Source organism: Lonchura striata, chromosome 1A (genome assembly GCF_050655825.1).
Source record: "Lonchura striata isolate lonStrDom1 chromosome 1A, ASM5065582v1, whole genome shotgun sequence".
NCBI classification, from domain to species: Eukaryota; Metazoa; Chordata; class Aves; order Passeriformes; family Estrildidae; genus Lonchura; species Lonchura striata.
The window spans coordinates 14,315,932-14,336,177 of record NC_140741.1 but is presented as its reverse complement, the minus strand read 5'-3'; the positions used below and the strand labels follow the sequence as shown (position 1 = coordinate 14,336,177).

The 20,246-nt window shown below is 40.0% G+C and overlaps 2 protein-coding genes across 3 annotated transcripts in view; one reads left to right on the top strand and one right to left on the bottom strand.

Moving 5' to 3' along the window:
- MANSC4 (MANSC domain containing 4) overlaps window positions 1-12,820 on the top strand; it is a 23,486-nt gene extending 10,666 nt beyond the window's left edge. For both annotated transcript variants that reach the window (XM_085568723.1, XM_085568722.1), the window contains exon 4: window positions 985-12,820. In XM_085568723.1, the coding sequence (XP_085424849.1) occupies window positions 985-1,658 (674 nt within the window). In that variant the 3' untranslated portion in view covers window positions 1,659-12,820. The remainder of the gene's footprint in view (window positions 1-984) is intronic.
- Window positions 5,730-20,246, bottom strand: MRPS35 (mitochondrial ribosomal protein S35). Its single transcript, XM_021535181.3, has 8 exons — window positions 20,066-20,246; window positions 18,596-18,639; window positions 17,579-17,746; window positions 17,128-17,188; window positions 16,058-16,197; window positions 15,532-15,641; window positions 14,336-14,405; window positions 5,730-6,843 (listed from the first exon to the last, which is right to left on the bottom strand). Exons 1-8 carry the CDS (start codon window positions 20,235-20,237, stop codon window positions 6,571-6,573), a joined length of 1,038 nt encoding a protein of 345 aa, XP_021390856.3. The 5' UTR covers window positions 20,238-20,246; the 3' UTR covers window positions 5,730-6,570.

Here is a 20,246-nt window from a genome sequence, read left to right as displayed (position 1 = left end):
CTGAAAACAGAGCAGCTCTAGGAAATATTAAAATGTTATCAGGTCAGTTGCTGTGCTAAATGATCTCCTGAAGTAACACAACAACCCTAAGAAAGATGAAGACTTATTTCCTTTTTCATTAGTATACCTACTTCTGAAAATACTTCCCCCTTTCTTTCACTCAATAAGAAAGGAGCTTGAAGATGTACCCTGCTCTCAAGATTCATGCTCTGAGTACCTCATCAGTACTGTGTTTGGCCAAAATACCCTCCCAGCTCTGAGAGACTGAGAGAGGAGGCTGCCACTGGTCCATGTCCCAGGCAGTAACAAGGCTGAACATTTATTTTCATTAGGCACGTACACTGTACACGTACCTGAGCACACAGGTACCACAGACAAACACATAAAGCAAATACACCAAGACAGGGAGCACCAAAAGCCTCATCCTGCTTTTTGTGTTAGTGAAAAATATAAATATAAATATAAATATAAATATAAATATAAATATAAATATAAATATAAATATAAATATAAATATAAATATAAATATAAATATAAACACACACACATATATATACAGTGCAAAATCCCCCAGCAGCTGGGCTGAGATGCTCTCAGTCTGCTCAGTCTGGATTTCAGGCTGCCCAGTCTGGACCACAGACTCAACAGTTGCTGCCACTAGGATGTCTGAGCCGACAGGGTGCAGCCTCCCTCCACTTGCTGGTGCAGACTGCCACCTGCACAGAGCTTTCCTGGATTGCCCTACCCTCAGTACCCTTTCCTCACCTTTGGATCCTTCCCTAAGCATCCCATAGTTAGCTGTGTGCAATCCCAAAATGCACATTCCTTGCATCCCATGAGGTGTCCCATAACCCGAGGCAGTGACACCTCCAATCCAAAAGGGCATTATTTGGGCTCCCTACCCTGCTTCTGTCTCCATGGATCCTTTCTGTGGGTGTGCAGACAAGCTTTTATCAATAAACTAACATTATCCTAATTCAATAGGGATTGATCCAGATCTTCTCATTTTTGAGAAACTGAAATCCCAAGAGCCAAATGCTTACTTCTCAGCAAGTAAATCTGAGAGGCAGCACAGCACAAAGACCTCTGAGGAGGGAAGATGCCGACATCACAATGCCACCACGTCAGGTTCTCCTCTTCTCCGAGCTCCACCTGCTGCCACGAGCCACGGCATACCAGCAAACACCCCCACCCCCAGCTGGAGTCTGACAGTGCAGAGAACTGGAGACACTGCCTATTCCAGGGCAGAAGCTTCCCCAGCAGCCACTGCTTTTGCTAAGAGGACAAGCAGCAGGTCGGTCACCAGCTCAGACAAGAGTGCACACTTGGCTTTGAGCCCAAAGCCTGCCCAGGTGTTATCCCATGTGCCCACCCCTCCTCACCTGAACAGCAGCAAGCAACACCTCAATGAAACCAAAGGCTACAGTGGGAGGAATTCCACGTCGGATAACGAGACAGCTACCTGGGAAGCTGCAGCTTTGGGGGTCTGGCTGATTCCTGTTGTCCTTTGCTCCTCTCTCCTCTGCCTGTGCTGTTGCACTGTTGCCCTCACAGCCGGGCGCTGCAGCTACAGGAGGGGTCACTATAAACCGGTAAAGACAAGAACAACCATGTCCAGACAGCTCACAAAATATGCTCCTGTCAGAGGTAAGCTGTGAAACACCATCCTGGCTCTGGAACAAACAGCATTTTAAAAATGCACCCCATACACCAGCTTACACCAGAAACCAGAGGTTCTTCTCTCACAGAACCAGTGATAACTTAGTTCAGAATATTTTGGTTATGATTTAATTCTCAGCAGATGAAGCACAACTCCCTGTCTCTTTAGGTAGAAACATCCACTCACAGCTCCCACTGTCTGAAGCATTTGTTCGTAATCTGATGCAGATTAATGCCTGACAAACACTAACACTTTCCCCCAGGTTCAATGCAACTGCATTGTTGGCAGGTCTGTGTGGCAGAGAATTATTTAACTGGATGAGAAATCCTGCTATAGTTATTTTTGTGCTTGTTTTATTTACTACCGAAGGAATAAACATCCCATGTAGTGCAGGAAAACACAAGTGACTTATGAAATGGTCTTTTTTGTTTGAAATGGTAAAAATGATCATGTTTTCTGCCAAAGAAAGGCTAAACCTAAACTCAGAGAAACACTTGGTAAAGAACTAGATCTGTACTTTTGGATGCCTTTTTTCAAGCTGAATACATCCATTAAAATTCTGCTTGTGTTCACTTTATATTCTTGGGTGCTGCCAAGAAGGCAATTCAAACTTCAGGACCTTGCAGCACTCCATTTCAAATATAATTTCTCCAGAAAATCTGGGAATATACCTGCACTTACTATTGCTACATAATTGCATGTAGTTTTTAGGATACAGAATTCACATGCAGGTAGCTTCATCTAATTTAGATTAGAAAAATTATCTTTTCTTGACCTAAGCATTGCCCTGTAGTTTCAGCTGGTAATGTGTTTCAGTTTTATTAGCCTAGGGTTTTGCCAAGCATTGCTGAGTACTCTGTTATCTTCAATTACAGAGACATACACAGTTTGTGCTAGAATTAGCTGTTTAATACTTGGGATTTTTATTGGAATACCAACTTATTTTTTGTTTCTGAAGACAGGAAACAAAGTCTCCTCCCTGTTTCACAAAGTAAGATTTGCAGTTTGAGGCAGCACTATGGTAAAACAATGCCCCTCAATCATTAATTTATAATGCTACAAAGAATGCATTTTTTATTTAAGTCATGATTTAATCACGCATCAAAGATAGAGAAAGATGCTTAAATCCATAATATACATATTTATGATCTATTACTGAACTTGCAGTCACAAAAGCCTGTCTAAGGAACTTAGCTCTTACAGTATCAGTGTAGAAACAAACTGAATGTGGGCCATCACCTTTCTCCTCTGTACTGTTTAGGTATTACTGTTCTCAGACAAATATTACAGAGCTCAGCTGAAAACTGACAGGTTCTATCACATTGCAATCCCTTCCTTACCTGAGACTTGCACTAATTTCATGTCCCCAAGTCCTTAAGTGTCCATTCTTCTAGTTCAGGCTGAGCTGTGCCCTCAGTGCCCCACAGAGCATCTGCTGACAGCAAAATCAGTACTGCCTCCAGCTTTTTTAGCTCCTCTGTGCTATCAGTCACCCTCCAGAGCAGCTCAAGCCAAGGAAAAAAAGACCAAAAGCTCATCTTATGGGGTGGATACAGTTGTAGGGTTTTTTAAAATAGAGTAAGTCATAGTGAATTAAACACTTGATTTCAAAAAGGATTTCACCTCCATTCACTCTCAGAAAAGTAACTCCCTGCCTGCAGCAAGCCACAGTATTCCTGGTTCCCTGTTTTTTTTTTTTTAAACTCCAAATTAATGACTGTAGAGTGCATTTCAGAGCACCCTGATGCTCCATTGAGTCTTATCCTCAATATGATGTTCTGGAGAAGAATCCTATAATGCAACTGGGACCTCAATTCCCACCAGAAAAAGATATAGGAGACAAAATGAAAAATGCTACCTATCCCATGAGCAAATGCTTCTGGGACAGCAGGGAATCATTAAAGCAAGATGTTCTGAAGAGATTTCTTGGTTTGTTGACAGAGAGAAGAAAAAAATTGGCAGAAAAATGATTATATGAAGCACAATAACAGAGTTATTTCATTACAGACTAAGAGAGTCACAAGAAAATAAATAAATAAATAAATACATTTTCAGTATGAGGGAAAGCAAAAAATGGGTAGAAAGATGATTTGTGCAGACAGCACATCCCTTTTTAGGCAACTGTCCCTTTATCCCTTCCTTATGCTTGTAGCATCACTATACCTGAAAACAGGGGAAAAAAAATGTCCACTCTTAGGAATGTTTATATGGGAGATAAAAGGAAAGTTCTCACAGATGTACACGGAGGGATGCACACCTCAGTCATTTACATTGTAATGTACATCACACATAAATAAGTGACCAGTGCTAAAGACACATTTATTATTGTGCTGCAGAGCTGCTTTATCTTCTAAGTCTCTTAATCTCTAATTCTTCAGTTTTTAAACTTCAGCACAGGCTTCCAGAGAGATGAATGATGAAAAAGTATTATACAGTAAAATAGAGATGTTTAGTTTACTTCTTAAAAATATGTGCTGTATTTTATATCCTTGAGGTTGGGAAGGCTCCCATAGGGGTTAAAATCCCAGTGTTCGAGGTATTCTGCACAGTCACGGAGAAATACTGTCACGTTCAAACACAAACAGTTTACAGGGAGAAGCAGAAAAGCAGCGAGGAACATCCAACAGCCCAAAATAGCATCCAAGCTGCCTTTTGTCTTGCCCTCTGCATTACACAAGTTCTGTACTGTAACTTAGAAACCATCCATAAAAATCACAAGTGTAAGTTTGAGTTTTATCCCAACATTGTTCTTGGCCAGTAGGCATCATCAGTTTTCGGGAGAGACACTTGGTGATCAGGAGACAGTCACCTTAAATCCTACCTATATTACTTGAAACATTTATAGGATATACCTAAGTTAGGCTTGAACACTTCAGAGAGACGTGGAGAAGCCTGTGCATTTAAGGCTTTCCATCAATTAGCTGTGAAGCTAATGAAAAAGTCAGTTTCCCTTGCTGTGCTGTTCTTTCTACCAGACATTATTATTGATAAGGTCAAACTGTTGTTTCAGCCATGACTTCCAGAGTTCTGCTTAGGTCCATTCCATGAAAAGCAAAGGAAAATTGGAATGTCCTCTGCTGCAGAGGATTTTCTCAGGTGCTCACATTTCCTGAGTACAGAAGGACAGCTTTGTGGAGGAAAGCAAACTTACAGGATATGGAGTTTCTTAAGACATTTCAGGGCCTTGCTCCTGCCAGCCTTGTACACACCAGTGGCTCCCAAGGCTGGCTCCGAGGGCAGCCCTTGTGCAGGCACTGACAAAGCTAATTAAGGAAACAGATTTCTCCTGTGCACATACTAGAACCAAACAGAGCCAGGCACAACTCCAGGCACCATTCTCTCAAGTCAAACTGCACTTACTTCCTCAGCTTTGGTTTCACAGCTGTTCAGAGAAGATTCGGAGTAACACAGATGTTCCCATTTCAAATGGGAATTTTAAACATTACCCTCATTGACCCTGGATAAAGGAGCAACCTGATAACAGCTGAAACTTTCCCCATATTAAGCTTCTGCTAAAACTTCACATTAATATACATAAAAAAGAAAGGGTTACTAAAGAACCAAGTCAGTCAGTGCAAAATTTGGATTACAGGACCAACATTTTCAGTCTTAGTACAGCTCTGGCAAATTCTCATAGGAATTAAGATGCTGCATTAAACTCAGTCTCTCACCATATGAAAACAACCCTGGCCTAAGAAGAATCCTTCCTAAACTGACAGTGTTTTGGCAGTGGAATGAATGTATGTACACACAGAGCACACAGTGAGAAATCCTAACAGGGAGTGAGTCCAGCACACAGAACGCTGCAGGAATCAAGTCCCCTCAGCTTTCAATATCCTTATTCTTATACTGCTTCTGCCCAGCCAGCTGCTGGCAGGGTCACATGGGCAGCTCTTCTATAGGCATGCAGAATCCTTAACTCCCTCTGCCCCTTCTAGGGAATGATTTTCTCTCTAAGTTGAAATCTTCATAAGCCCGGAATATAGAATAAAAGCAAGATTTATTTATGTCCTTTCAAGATTTGGTAGGGTTTTTTTTTCTTAATTGTAAGAAGGCAATAAAATTGTGATTCTAGAGTTTTAAATACATTTATTTCAATTACAAAATATCAAATATAAGATAAACATCCATATAATTCTTCCTCTGTGCTACGCAGGATGCTACTACAAACTTTTTTCTTTCCTTGAAAAGCCTGGGTACATTCAAGAGACAAGTCAGCGGGCCTGAGGGTAACAAGGCTCAATCTATTCCTATTTACTTACAAACCCACTTCACCAACTCTCATCATTCTTCCTATGCCAGATACTCTGGGATCTTCTCAACAACTGCTGGCTCTTTCCCATTACCATCCCATTTTCCACCTTATTTTACTCCATTATTTTAGAGACAGGTGCTTTTACACAGGATATTTGTTTTCCCTCAGAATACCAACTGAGAACCTGAACTGTCCAGAGTGCTCCAACACCTCTCCTAGTCAGACTCTTAGGCAATATTATCCTAATTTTACACACAGGCAAAAATCTGAATGGCATCTGAAAAGCATTTAGAGCTTCTAATTTTCAGACTTTCAATTAATGGAACTGGAAGTATGAACTCATTTCATTAGTTTTGACACTGTTGCTCTAGGTTAAATGCCCAAAGAAGTGTTAGAAATCAGAATATGATTAAGCAGAGGACCGAACTGATCATGGTAACAAAACACAGAATAAAACATTCCAGTTACCAGTATGAATCCAAACATACTTTATTCAAAGGGCAAGATTCATGGACAAGTTTCATTTGTCCACTCATAGTCAAGTTTCATTTTTTTGTTCAAGTTCTTAATAGTTGTATATCCATATCACTAGAAATACTAACACAGTAGTTTAACACCTCTGCAATGATCAGGTGTACCTGCAGATCAGGTCTTCTCATGCTTGTATATTCAGTAGTTTCTTCACAGATTCCTTGTACTGAGACATGTTACTTTCTGTTTCACCTTCATTTTTAAGCGCAATGACTGAGTTTCGGTAATTCTTAACCACTTCAGATGCCAGCAGCTCCTCTTTAGTGACATTACTGACATTTTCTGAGGCTTTTATTCGGAGCAGTGTGTCCAAGGCATTTTTCTGAGAGCGACTGTTTTCCCAGATATACTCTTCCATGTCTTCCTCAGACTTCTCGCTCTCCCACTTCTCAGTTTTCTGAAAGAAAATGCACAACCTTCAAAACTACCCAAGACTGAAACTAAGCAACAATAATTTGAAGAAACTGATCTCTCATAGTGATTCCCTTTAAAAACCGCATTCATGGTGGAAAGTATTTCCTTCTCTAGAGCCCAAGGCTTGGAACTCAAGCCTGTATGAGCAGGATGAGCTCCTTTTCTCCACTCATCAGGTTCTTTCTGTATCTGGCAGATACAACCGGCTGAGTCAAAGTGGGAGGAAAAGCTTATGGACTATACATAATGAATAACTAAAAATTTTGCAAAAGTAGTAATTCTGAAGAGCTCTTAACACTGCAGTTCTGGAAGCAGCCACCCAGCTCTTATGTCCCTAGCAGAGGGTTCTGGTCTGGCTACGCTGGCTGGTGGGGGAAAAGTGAGACAGTGCCTAAAGAATAACCCATTATGTGACTCACAAAGAAAAGCACCACCAACAAATCCGTTTCTTCTTCCTGCAAAATACGTTGTTCAACCGAATCTCTATCCACAAGGTGCTGATCTTTACCTAATCAGTGCTGCAAAATTAGACAGGATCACAAGTAGGGCACTGACGAACACACGATCTCAGTGCCTGTAAATACACTTGTTCTGTATCAATTCTATCCTTCAACATCTCTCCAGCCTTGGACAGATGGCCTTGAAAGAATCTTTAAGAAATATTTCAAATGTTATAACCTGCTATTTTTTACTGTACTTTGATAAATACAGATGCTTCAGTGATATATTTGCATTTTTATATATTGCAGGCTGTATGTTTGAGTATTTATAATTATTTAGTACTTTACTGATGTAACCAATATATCATACCTTTATATTACCTCACCTACATAAGAATCACAGTTTGAAGTATTTTGGATTTAGTTTTGCTATTAATGTTTTTCTTACAATTGTTATAAAATCATGCCTAAATAAAACTTGCATTTCTCTAGAAATATATTCAAAGAAACCTTATAATAAAGCCTTTACAGCACACCGATTTTGTCTTTTCTAAAATCACTTGCCAAAAAGGGCTCTTCAGTAAATTTTCAGCCATATGCAGAACCAAAAAAACATCTTGCAAGTCGGGAGAGGAGGGTTTTTTGTTGTTGTTCACGGTATGTTTTGTTTTTTTCTTTTTCTTTTCTGCAAAGGAGATAAGGTGGGGTGTGTGTTGGTATTGTTTTTCATTTGTTTATTTAAAGGTTATTCTTTCCACTAAGCATCAAGGTTGCTGCAGTCAAACCACAGTCAATAACCCTTATTAAAGCCCCAAGATTTTTTTTCACCCTGCAGCTCTTCTGTGCTTGGATTCCTCTGTCTGAATTTAAAACACCTTCCCAACGGCTGTGTCCCGCACCTGGTAAATGTTATCTCTTGTCTTTTGAGTCTAAATGTTTAGTCAGAAGCAGCAATTCACACTGCTCAAAGGCTCGAATGACTGACATTAAACCCTGGACACAATAAACCACAGGACTAAAAGGACCTCCGCATTCAATTTCTGGAGGGGAAAAACAGGAACAAAAGGACATCCTGAAGTCCTGTACTGCTAAAACATTAATGGAACAAGTGGGCACAGTGAAGTGTTTCTTGTCTGTTTGACAAACCCTGCAATCCAAGGTAGAGATTTAGAGTTTTAAATTAACAGCATCATCCTGTTTTACACATCCCCTACTTATCTACAGAGTGGCTATTCAAGACATTTTTTCCCTTGAACTCCAACAGAATTTTCAAGCCAAAGCCTCTCTCACAGGGATAGGGTTTCTCAGGAGTAAGGGAATATGGGTATCACTCCTGGTCACTCCCTGGACCAAACTCATGTCTGAAGTTCAAACAAAAGATCCCTGTGAGGCTTTTAAACACCTCTAAGTCATAGCAGAGACAACAAGGACTAATGACAGTATTACATTTATCTCTTCAGGAATATCCTTCTCTGTACACAGCAACTCAAAGGATTCTGGAGATACATGCTGATAAACAGATTAACATTTCCCTACCTCTTGTGAGCATTACAAAGCAAGATTTTAAAGCAACTGTTGAGTATTTCTTTCTTGGAATGCTTCCCAGCAGAATGATGTTGTCAACATGGATTTGAAAATAAAAACTGACTGTGTGATGGGAAGTGAGGGGGAAGGCAGGAAAGGATTTGACGGTAGGGGGAGATTTCCTAATCCATTAGTTGTTGCAAACTGTATCCATTCAAACTTTAATACCTTTCCAACAGAAATTACTGCAAGAGAAAAGTGACTGTAGAATTATATAGGCAATTTGAAACATTGTCTAGGTAGACAAGCACCATGAAGCCTGAATAGTGGAATGTTACACATGTTGCAGTTTCAGTTTAAAGTGTTATGAATAACACTAATAAGGACAGTTAAATAAAGTTCAAAAATTAGGACTTTATCACTCAAATTTTATTAGTTGAATTATTTTTGTCCCCTGCAGATTTTGTCCTGTCAGTGAACATGATAAAAACTGTTTGCCAGTTTTAAGACTGCAGTCTTAAAAATGAGAATAAAATTGTTAGAAGTGGAATCCAAGTGTGATATTGTGTAACGTTTTCCTAGAATCCCCACTTTGCGAACCAGGTTAAAAATAACAATTCACAAAAAATGGTTTTCTCATTCTATCACACATAAGACAGAATCTCGGTATTATCTAGCTTGGCTAATGATGCACTCAGCTGATACTTTCCTGATACTTTCAACCTTTTCCCCTTAAAAAACTTACAAAAAGAATAAAAAAAAAAACCCAAACCAAAACACCAGAAAACAATTTTCCATATAAAGTCAAAGATTTAATTCTATGACTAAAAAGGCATAAAAGGCTGTTTTTTCACTTCCCAATGGAACTATAAAGAATTATTTTTCAATGCCATAAACATAATAAGGATTTGTTTCTAAGCAAATCTTTTATGCTACAGTTTAAGCCAGTATTTTGGGAGATTTGCAAGCCTTTACAGTGCTTAATCTGAATTCTGAAAGAGTATGAATGCTAAAATAGACTTTGGACAGTGAAGTTGCTTTTTACATGCAAATCATTAACAAAAGGCTTCATTTTATATGGTACCTAAAGTGCAGAAGAAAGGAAAGAATTCGGGATTTCTTAAGCAGGCATTTCACTATCAATGTGCTTGGAGTTTTTTCTGCCTGTTCAACTTGCATGACTTTGTTGCTGCAGTGATACAGAGGCTTAAAATTTTCAGTTCCCTGATCTTCCTTCTGGGAAAAACATTTCAACTAAAATTTCTCTAGTGGCACACAGAAATCTTGAGGGCAATTAAAAACATGACTCATGTTGGTTAATTTTCTTATCAATAATTTGAACAGTTAAATATTTAATGCTGTTTAGCAAAGACCAGGTAGTTTAAAAGGATTATTTTTAAGGGGAAGCAAAGTTCCTTTAATGCCAAGTCAAATTTCAAACTCCATGCAGGCTAGAATAAATACACCTATATCTTTGGATTGCATTAAAATAAAAGATGCTCTGTGTAGCACAATAATCTTAGATTCTCAGCTAATAAATGACAGCTATGCTAACATTTTCCAAATTACTGGGAACCTTAAATCCTAAGAGGAGTTGCCAAAACAATTATGTGCTTACCTCTTTGGATACAATAGACTTTGATCTGTACTATTTAATAAACAACTTAGAAATATCAACAGAAGTTTGTAGAAAGGCAGAACTTATTTGTACCATATGAGATTGTATACAGAAATTGCAATTGCTTGGTGATGTGGAATAAGTTAAAATCCATTCTTCTGAATAAGCAGAACTGTATTTTCTAGGACATAGCAATGACACAGGACAGGTAGGACCTCTAGAGAGTAAAGGGAAAATCAAGAGGAACTGTGAGGGTAAAAATTCCAGTGAGGTACAAACGTGTAACACAAAAGGAAAACAAGCACAGAAACAAAAACAGAACTCTGCCTCAAAGACTAATACTGCGTAAGAGATGCTCCCATAATTAATGATACTCTCAAGTTTAGTCTCTGGCTCTGTAACTAACTCAGGAAAGTTGCCATCAGTCTCTTTCAAAACTAATTTCTCTAGGCTGGAGTAGTTGCATGCATTTTCTGGAAAATCCAGGTTTCTGAAAGGGTAATTTGTAATTTACCTATCTCATTTTGGCTTTGGAAGGCTGACCAGATAAGATTTTGATCTCATCAAGAGAGACCGGTGATATTAAAATCCAAGTCTGATGATTTTCTGTTCAGTTTATTGATGTCTATGCCCCAAAATACTTTGTTTCACTCCAACATAGACTGAAAATTCAACAGCTATAAAAATTGTATTTATGCATCAAAAAGGAGCCTTGTTCCAAAAGCTCCAAAAAGGAGCTTAAGGATAAGGTATTGCAAAATGCTTACTACACTCAGATATATTACAAAGACAACTCCTAATTCAACCTTTTGCTGGAATGCTCATAATTTTGGGTTCCAAAAGGTGCAAAAAAAACCTGTAACCTTCTTCTACTAGAATACACATTTCCTGTCAGGAAACCTCCTTCCTTTGATTTTAAATGTTTGAACTCAGAAAATGGATGAACTTTAACATCTACTGTAAAGCCACTTTAGCTCTACCTTTTCTGGTTCCCACTAGTGATGAGGACTCTCTCAGCTGTCCAGTTCTGGTGAGTATGCAATGGTTCAAAACAAAGGACATGTTCCAACATTTAGAGACCAGCCTCAGTCTGCATTACTTACACCACACTGAGAGAGAAGGCTGTTCTAGGTAGGGAGGGCACAATTACACCACCCTTCACTGTTCTAAGGTCCTCAAGTCAGGAGCTTCACTCTGAACATCTTCAGTAATACTGAAATGTGTCCAGCGAGCTTCAGCAAGACTTGAGTGCCTCCACCACCTGCCACTGCAACTCTACAACCCCCCATGTCATAACAACCTGAGTGTGCTAACACCCACTCTGGAATTCTAAGTAGCTGGAGACCTGCTTAGATTTCAGCAGTGAACTCATATATTTTCCACATATTTTAGGCTGAATTACAAGGTAAACTCCCACCGTGAAACTGCAAAATTCTGCTGTTATGTTTATTTGGAATGGCTTAAAATGACTGTAGTTAAAAAAAATATGAAGAAGAAGCCTAAAGAAAAGCGGTATGATGGATTTGAGTGTTATATCAGTGGTCATGTAAAAATACCCATCCAGCATGCAAACACAGACTCTGCATCCCACCAGTGCCTTGCCAATAAAAGCTCTACAAAGAAATGCAAAAGTAGTTCTCCTGAAATTCAATCAACCTGTACAGCTGCAGGGTTGATAACTTCTAGTTAACCCTCCAGTGTCATGCTCTCTGCCCATTCTTCATTTTTTCCTTCCCTCACCATTCTGTTTCTTACTGTAAGAAGTAGTGGAGAATAGAAAATCCAGGACAACTTTTTAGTAATCTTTCAAGATCCCAGCTTAGCAAGGCTGAATTGAGATCCTTCACTCTCCTTCATACTGTGTATGTTGAAACACCACATGGAATTGGAGCAATAAAAATTTAATTACTCTTAATGTTTTTCCTTACTGAAAATTTTATTTCATGCTGCATTTGCTTTGCATTCCTGCTTTCAACTCCTGACAGAATTGGACTTGTGAGTGATAAACTATTAATCCAAGCTGTGTGAAGAAATCCATCAATGATCCTTTCAACCACTCGAGGGCAGCAAACTCTAACTCTTTAAAAACCACTTGTTCTATAAACATACATCCACATTTGGAGTGATGTTACAGCATTCATGCAGTATCAGCATTTGAAGGCAGCAAAAATACAACTGGTTAAACTGCTGATTCACTGATTAATTCAATTTATGCACAATATTGGGGGATAATTTGAAAGGAATCACCAAAGAAGTCGAAAGAAGAGAAATAAAATTCTTACTAACTGGAGCAAGTCAGCCATCTAATTAATATACTCCTAACAGCTAATAAAACACAAATATCTGATTAATAACCAGAAAACTAGTAAACTAAAACATCTCCAAGTATTTTAGAATGAGAAAATAAATGAACATTCTTAGGTTTTGAAGATTTTTAAGACTGTTTTAAAATAACTGAACTCATGGATCTGATACTGCATTTGAAACTGTAATAGAAGGATGATGCATCACTGGCAACTAAAACATAATTACACTTGAAATTCCATTTCCTGATGTATATCTGCATATAATATTTCCCCTCATATATGCATGCAATTGACAAAATGCAGTAATCCAGATATTAACATAAATCATAGGAGTTCTGCCACATTTAAAGAGATCATGGGCAAAGTTTTCAGGCTTGAGGGCAGAAGTTACATGGATCCAGCTTTCCTTCACTCAGCAAGAATGGAACATTGCCCTCATATTTTGAATCAATTCCATCAGCCACATGCATTAACAGTGTGGCACTACTCTGCTGGGAAATTCATCAAATCCTACAATTAGTTCTGCAAACAGGACTGACGTTACTGCCTAAATGGAAGGCCAGGCCCTGTCTGTCCCCCTCCAATATTAAAGTTAATGGAAATGAAAATAAACCACACACTGTTTGCTCATGGTTTACAAAATGGATCCAAACTACTTTTCAGCAAGTTATTGAAAGGCATTATCCCTGATAATGGGGGAAAAAACCATGCCACAAAATAAACCATGTCACACAAAATAAAAACCCATGTCTCAGGAAACCATTAATTTTTCATGGGAATCAAAGACAATTACAACTGATTGACAAACTCATCAAATATTAACATGGAGAATGAAAGGTAATAAAAGTGCAAGAGACTTGTGCATACTCAATATACACTGAATACTCCCATATCAATATTATATAGCCCTGTCTGCCAGCACTAATTAAAGCTGGAGCCCAGCGCAACCATGGTGCTTGTCTGACATTTCCTACTCTAGAAAAACTGAAAACAGTACATATGAGTTTTAGCAATGGATAAGGTACAACTTCTGTAAGAGTGACATATTGAGATGATGAAAGCTTTGTCTGTTTTAAACAATGTGATAATAACATGGGACATTTGAACAAAGTTCAGTCATCCAAAACACTACTATTCAACAATAGCATAGATTTCCAACAATAACAATTTCAGTTCAGACTGCTCACTTGTTTTATGTAAAATTGTTGAAAGGCACCAACAAAACCACAAAAATACAGGAGACCAGTGTGAAGAATGCCCTGTGAAAGGAACATCGGTAGTCAGAAAGTGGGAAGGCCACCCCTTTTCTGAGCAAGGGAGAGCTCAGAAAAGCAGTCAGCTTGAGACAAGGTATGTGAGAGAGCATTTAAGAAGCTGAACACTTCCAAATGACAGCCATGGTTTACTGCAGCCCAGGAAGAGCCCAAGAAAAAACATATTCTAATTAACAGACAGGAGCTGGAATCCTGCAGAATGTTCTCTTGGTTGGATCTGAAGAAAAGTGAGTTAGAAGAGAATGTAACTGTAAGGTCATTTACTTTAAAATATGGCAGAGAACACATTTAGAGTCCACACACAACTGCTTACCCAGGATTCGTGGTACAGAACTGTGAGCAGGTGCATGCCATAATCGTAGTTCTGTCTTCTCAGGGGACACCTGAAAATGCAGAAACATTTTTCTGAACAAAAGGTTAAAACCTACCATCAAATTTACTACTGTGTAATGTAGGGAATCCTAGGAAATGAGTGGTTGATTCCTGTGAACTTCTCAATTACACACAACCAAGAATACCATGGAGGCTTGAGTAATAAGAACACAGAAGAATGGACAGCTGCAAGGCTGTAGGAAAATATACAATATCCAAGAATTTACAAATCTTCTGGAGACATTAGACACTTCTTTGGTGCTGTCCTAGATTGCAAGGCAAGATGTATCCAATTGCTACCCGTTAGAAATGTGGCAGTTATCTTCTTAATTGGGCCGTTTTCTTTATCTCTTCCACAATCAATCCTCTCCCAGGGGAGACACCTGCTGTTGAATGTCACTGCAGGACTGATAAAAGTTACGTCATCTCATTGTGAGATGCTCTGCCCAGAAGGAGGAGCCAAAGTATTCCTACCTGCATATAATCTTGAGTTTCTGGAACACCAGCATGGCTTTTTCTGCATTGAATTTCCCAGAGGAACAGCTGCCTCTTCCACTGCCTCTTCAGAAGAAGACTACACCCTTTTTCTACAGGATCACTGCTCCAACAGAACCACACCTGACACTCCAGGAGGACTGCAGCCATAATTCCCAATTGGACTGCTGAGAACACCCTGACTAACAGGTTGTCAGGTTGTATTCTGACTCTGTCAGTGCTGTTTTGGTTCTCTGCATTGTTTATCTTTTTATTTTCTTCCCTAATAAAGAACTGTTATTCCTGCTCCCGTATTTTTGTCTGAGAGCCCCCCTTAATTTCAAATTTATAACAATTCGGAGGGTGTCTACATTTTTTTTTTTTTCTATTTCAGGGGAGGCTCCTGCCTTCCTTAGCAGACACCTATCTTTCCAAACCAAGACAGCCCCCTGTGCCAAAGAGGAATCCAACACACATTAATTCTGAACTCTTTTAAAAACCTGTTTTTAACAGTTAGTAACAGGAATAGTGTTAATGAAGTCCCACATTAGCCTTAAAATATAACAATTCACCAAGACAATAACTGGTATTACTAGAAGATACCCAGCCCTTTCTCTGCTGTGGGCACTGCTACAATATTTTTGTTTCCTTCTGGCAGCTCACCTATCTGTTGTAATTGTGAGCACATCTGTCTCCTGACAGTACCGCTCTCCCACAAGCTTAATGAGCTTCTTCTTTGCATGGTCATCCAAATTCAGGTTAGAAAGTTTAACCTTCAAGAAAAGGAGAAAACAACTTTAATTCCTTGGAAAATCCAAACTCTGAACTCTGGAAGTACTTGAGACAGGCAGGTCTTCTATCAAGGAGAGCTATTCAGGATGCATTTGCAGAATTTCTTTGGATTGTATCATGTTGATGTTTTAACATAAGGCAAGAATGATGTGAGTATTCAAACAATATACACCTGCACAGTATCTGCACATCCCCCCAGTGCCTTACAAGTCCCAAGGCCAGTAAATATGAATGGACAGATTTTGTCAGGAACACACAGACGTACTTATTTTTGTGTGATTTTGAATTCCCACCATTTCTCTTATTTCCTTACAGAAGATCACACTTGCATGTTCAGAAAAGAGAGCCAAGCATTTAGGAACTTGAAACAAAGGCTGTTACCAAAACTACTACTTACTCTTAAGGTCACCACTCTTGCTTTGGGATTCCGAATAGAAGTCCCTGAAGAAACATAATCTACTGTTTCAACTTCAATGGGAAAATGCTGTTCACATTTCTCATCACTGTCCAGAGCACTTGGCCATTCAGTGCAGAAATCTGTACAATAAAGAGTAAACACTCTGAGTAATATCTATCTGGTACGTTTGGCTGGAGCTTTTTTCCTTTCAAATGTATTGCAATATATGTTTTTAAAAGAACTAGTCCTAGGAACTACACTCATTTAGGTAACAGCAGTGCTTCTGCTAGACTTGCTCCAATATTACCATATCTCTCTTTGTATTGGCCTCCTCAAAACAGGGTACAGTACTGCAGATGCAGTGTCACAATTGCCAAATAGGATCATAGAATGGTTTGGGTTGGATTTTTTACTAGATCCAGCTGCTCAAAGCCCTGTCCAACTGAGCCTGAACACTTCCAGGATGGGGTATTCACAGCTTCTCTGGGCAAGCTCTTCCAGTGTCTCACCACCTTCACCACAAAAAAGGCTTCCTTTGCCTGAGCTCCTCATCAGGTTCCCCTTACAAGCTTGCGGGGTGGAAGGATGCTCCTGGTCTCCAGTAGATCCTGTATCTCCCCAGCAGACCCTGCATCTCCCCAGCAGACCCTGCTCTCACAGAGGGCCTCATATTAATAGCTCTTTGGTCATTAAATGCAGCCCATGATGGCTACTGATTGAAGCCTGGTTCAGAGTTCTCTGAGAACCGAGTCAAATTCATCACTCACCCTCTGTAAAGCACAGAACTATCAACTCATTAGTTCAAGCAAGGTCTTGTGCAAAAGTAACATTTCAGTCTTACTCTTGTGCTGACAACCTCCTGAGACTTATCTGCTACCACCTGGGTGACTCCTGGCAGCAGCAGGAAAGCAGACAGTATCAGCCACAGCCAGCTGAATAACCAGCTCCACAAGTGTACCATGTCTCACCTCCATCACATACAGTTATATCTTGCTTTATCTGAAAACTTCCAGAGATGGTTTAAAAAAACAAACAAACAAACAAACAAAAACCATCAAACCCCCCCTTACCTTTAAGAGCTGCACAGTGCTTCTTAATTGCAGGAGGAGTAAGATGCAAAAAATTTGGGATCTGAAATAGACATATTAAGAGTTACCAAAATAATAATTTTTTGTCTGATAAAAGTAAATGGGCGTTACTGAAATCTGACTACACTTCTCACATTTGCTAGGGCAGTATAACATGCTTAAGGAAATATTCATTTAAGCAGACTCTTCTCAAATCTGATTTAGGGAAAAACTTAACTCTGTGACAAAAGTAACAGGCATGAAAATCATAAAAAGTCTCCTGATATCATTCACTTGTTAATTAACTATACATTTGTTACCACTTAAAAATTCAAGAGGATCATGTGACTTAATAGCAGAAGACAGTCTCCAAGACAAATATTCCAATCAAAGCAGTACAGCCTTAGTGAACAGTGACTTTAAAAGTGATCCCCAGCCATAGCACATGCTTTACCTTGATAAGTTCTAGGTTGCCTTCTTTTGGTGGAGGCACTCCTCTCTTCACTGGGTAACCCATTCGGATTGGGAGAGGCACAGAGGCAGGTTTGAAGGCAGCTGCTGTTGGGTACACACTGCTCCAGTCCTGATCCACAGCCATCCTCTCCGTCCTGGGGGGTGCAGCCTGATCAAGGGAAAAGGAGACAGGTGGGATGGGAGATACACAAGATATAGGACAAGGCAGGATCAACACATCACATAATGATTTCAAGAACCAATTCCCACAACTGGACATTTCAAGACACCTTTACAGCCAAAGTTAGAACTGATTTGTAGAGGAATTTTTAGCTGAGAGCCACTCCCATCTTAGCTGCCAGGCCTTTCCCAGTCTTTTGCATTTGATGGCACAGATGCTTAGGAAGAGGAACTTGCCATCTTCCTGCCTTGGGACAAATGAGGAGGGGGAATCAAACCAGTACAGAATTGCAAACTCTATTTCCTAAAGGGCCTGAATATGTGGTGGGGGACAAGACAATGAGTTTTAAAATTCTGGAATTCTGTAAGTGTGGAAGAGTTCATAATTAATAATGCTGAAATTTCTTGCCACAGAAATTCCAGTGTAGGGACAACATATCAGTACATCGTAGAAATAGCTTATACCCTCCAAAAACTGAGCATCATTTCAGTCAAATGCTCTTAGAAAAAGAAAAGCTTTATGCCAGAAAGCAAGCACCACAAATCCTGTAAACTCAGTCTGAAAACAACATTGACATGTCTGAGTTATTGGAAATGCAAGTTTAAGTTACTTTTCAGACCTGTACTACATGGTGTAGTATCAGCTTAGTGTTGTATTTTTAATTTTTGATAACGTAGACTGAAAAGGTTACAGAAGGCAGGTGCTGGCCTGGAATGGTCTCAGGGGATTGTTTCAACAGGATTTGACTGCAGAAGGGGCTGCTGGGCAAACTGACACAACACACAGCTTAGAAAACTTTCCCAAACACCTAAGCTACCTGTAAAGTTCAGTACTTACTGATCTTGCAAACTGTGGTGTTCTGCCTCTTCTCCTTACTGAATCTGAAAGAAGGAAAAACAAAATACATTAACAAAAACATATTTTTAAAATAAATTAACCTATAGTTTTGGGAGCAAAAAACGTAGCATAATTCTGTATGTTTTTTTTGTTTTTGTGACAATATTCACTAATAGTCCCCAGTCTTTACATGGAAGAAGGGGAAGATCAGATACTCAAAACTAAAGATTACCAATTAATTTTGTAAAAAGTAAGATAAAAAAGAACTTGGAGGACAAAAATGAAGGACACTTTTGCCTTCATTCCTATGCTCCCTTTCCTCTTTCCCAAACAGCAGCCACAAATCACTTTCCACCAGCAGCACAAGATGGATAAACTCAAGAGTTCCTATTTCCAAAAGGAGAGTGCCATGGCTCCATCCTTTCCTTCTGACAGCACAGCTTAAACTAACCCCTGTATGAACAGTTCAGACATTGGATTGTTTCTCTTCTAGAACTGGGGATGGTGAACACCTTGATCCTGTTCACTGGGCAGTTCCAGAGAAAGTGGAATGGGAAGTGAAAGAGTTTTATCCATTTCAGGTCTGGGTTTCTCCTGGCTCTACTTTATAGCTCACTGATTTCACCTGGAGCTGTGGTGAGGGATCCCTAAGGATGCATTAAGTCACCAAATACCACTGCTGGATTTTCAAACTAAACACTGATCTTTGCATACCTGTCTGTTTTCATTTCCTCCTCAAACTCTAAAACACTTCCAAATCCCACTGTCCAAAAACCACACCAGAATATAATGTGACCTCAGACATAAAAAGGTGAACCTGACGATATTTATTTTCAAGAGTCTGGTTTGAATTCAGAGGTTTCATAGATTGTACATATTTAGCATAAAGCAAAGATTTAAGAAGGGATGTTTGGGTTCTCTTTTATATCATTCAATCCTACAACCCTACCCCATAAAAACTTGTGGGTTTCACATGTTATTTGTTTCCCTTATCTGAGAACTTTATGTCTCTTCATCCTTTTCTTGCTATTAAAATCTTAAAACTGAACGGTACATCTGTTCAGGGCGCTCCAACAATTAATATTCAGCATTCCTTTATCCCTCGACCTACATTTTTCGTGGCGCTTTCACATACAGCCACACGTCACAACAATGTTACTATTTCTGTTACAAACACCTGTAATTTCAGGTCAGGACAGGTCACCTTTCGCTACTACAGCGTCAGCGGACATCGCTCAGAGGCGCTTTCAGCGACCTGGCGTGCTCCATACGCCCATCGGGAAAACCCAGATTCACTTCTCCCCATGGCATTGGCCAGGCACGACACCAAAGGCTTCCCAGGAGTACACTCAGCGATGCAATTCCCCTTGGGAACAACCTAACACAGGCACCACTCCGCTGCAGCCCTGCCTGCCGTGCGCCCCGCCGTGCCGGCGCTCAGCCCGCCCGCGCCGGGCACCCCGCGCTCACCTTCCCGAGCCTGCGGCCCTTCCCTGCCGCTCACCGCGGGCGCAGACGAAAAAGCGGCGCGTCCCCAGCGAGGTGCGGCCGGGGCCCCGCCGGCCCGGGACAGCAGGGCCCGGGACAGCAGAGCCCCGCGGCTCAGCCCGGCCCGGCAGCACCGCCCGGCCCGCGCCGCCATCTCGGCCCC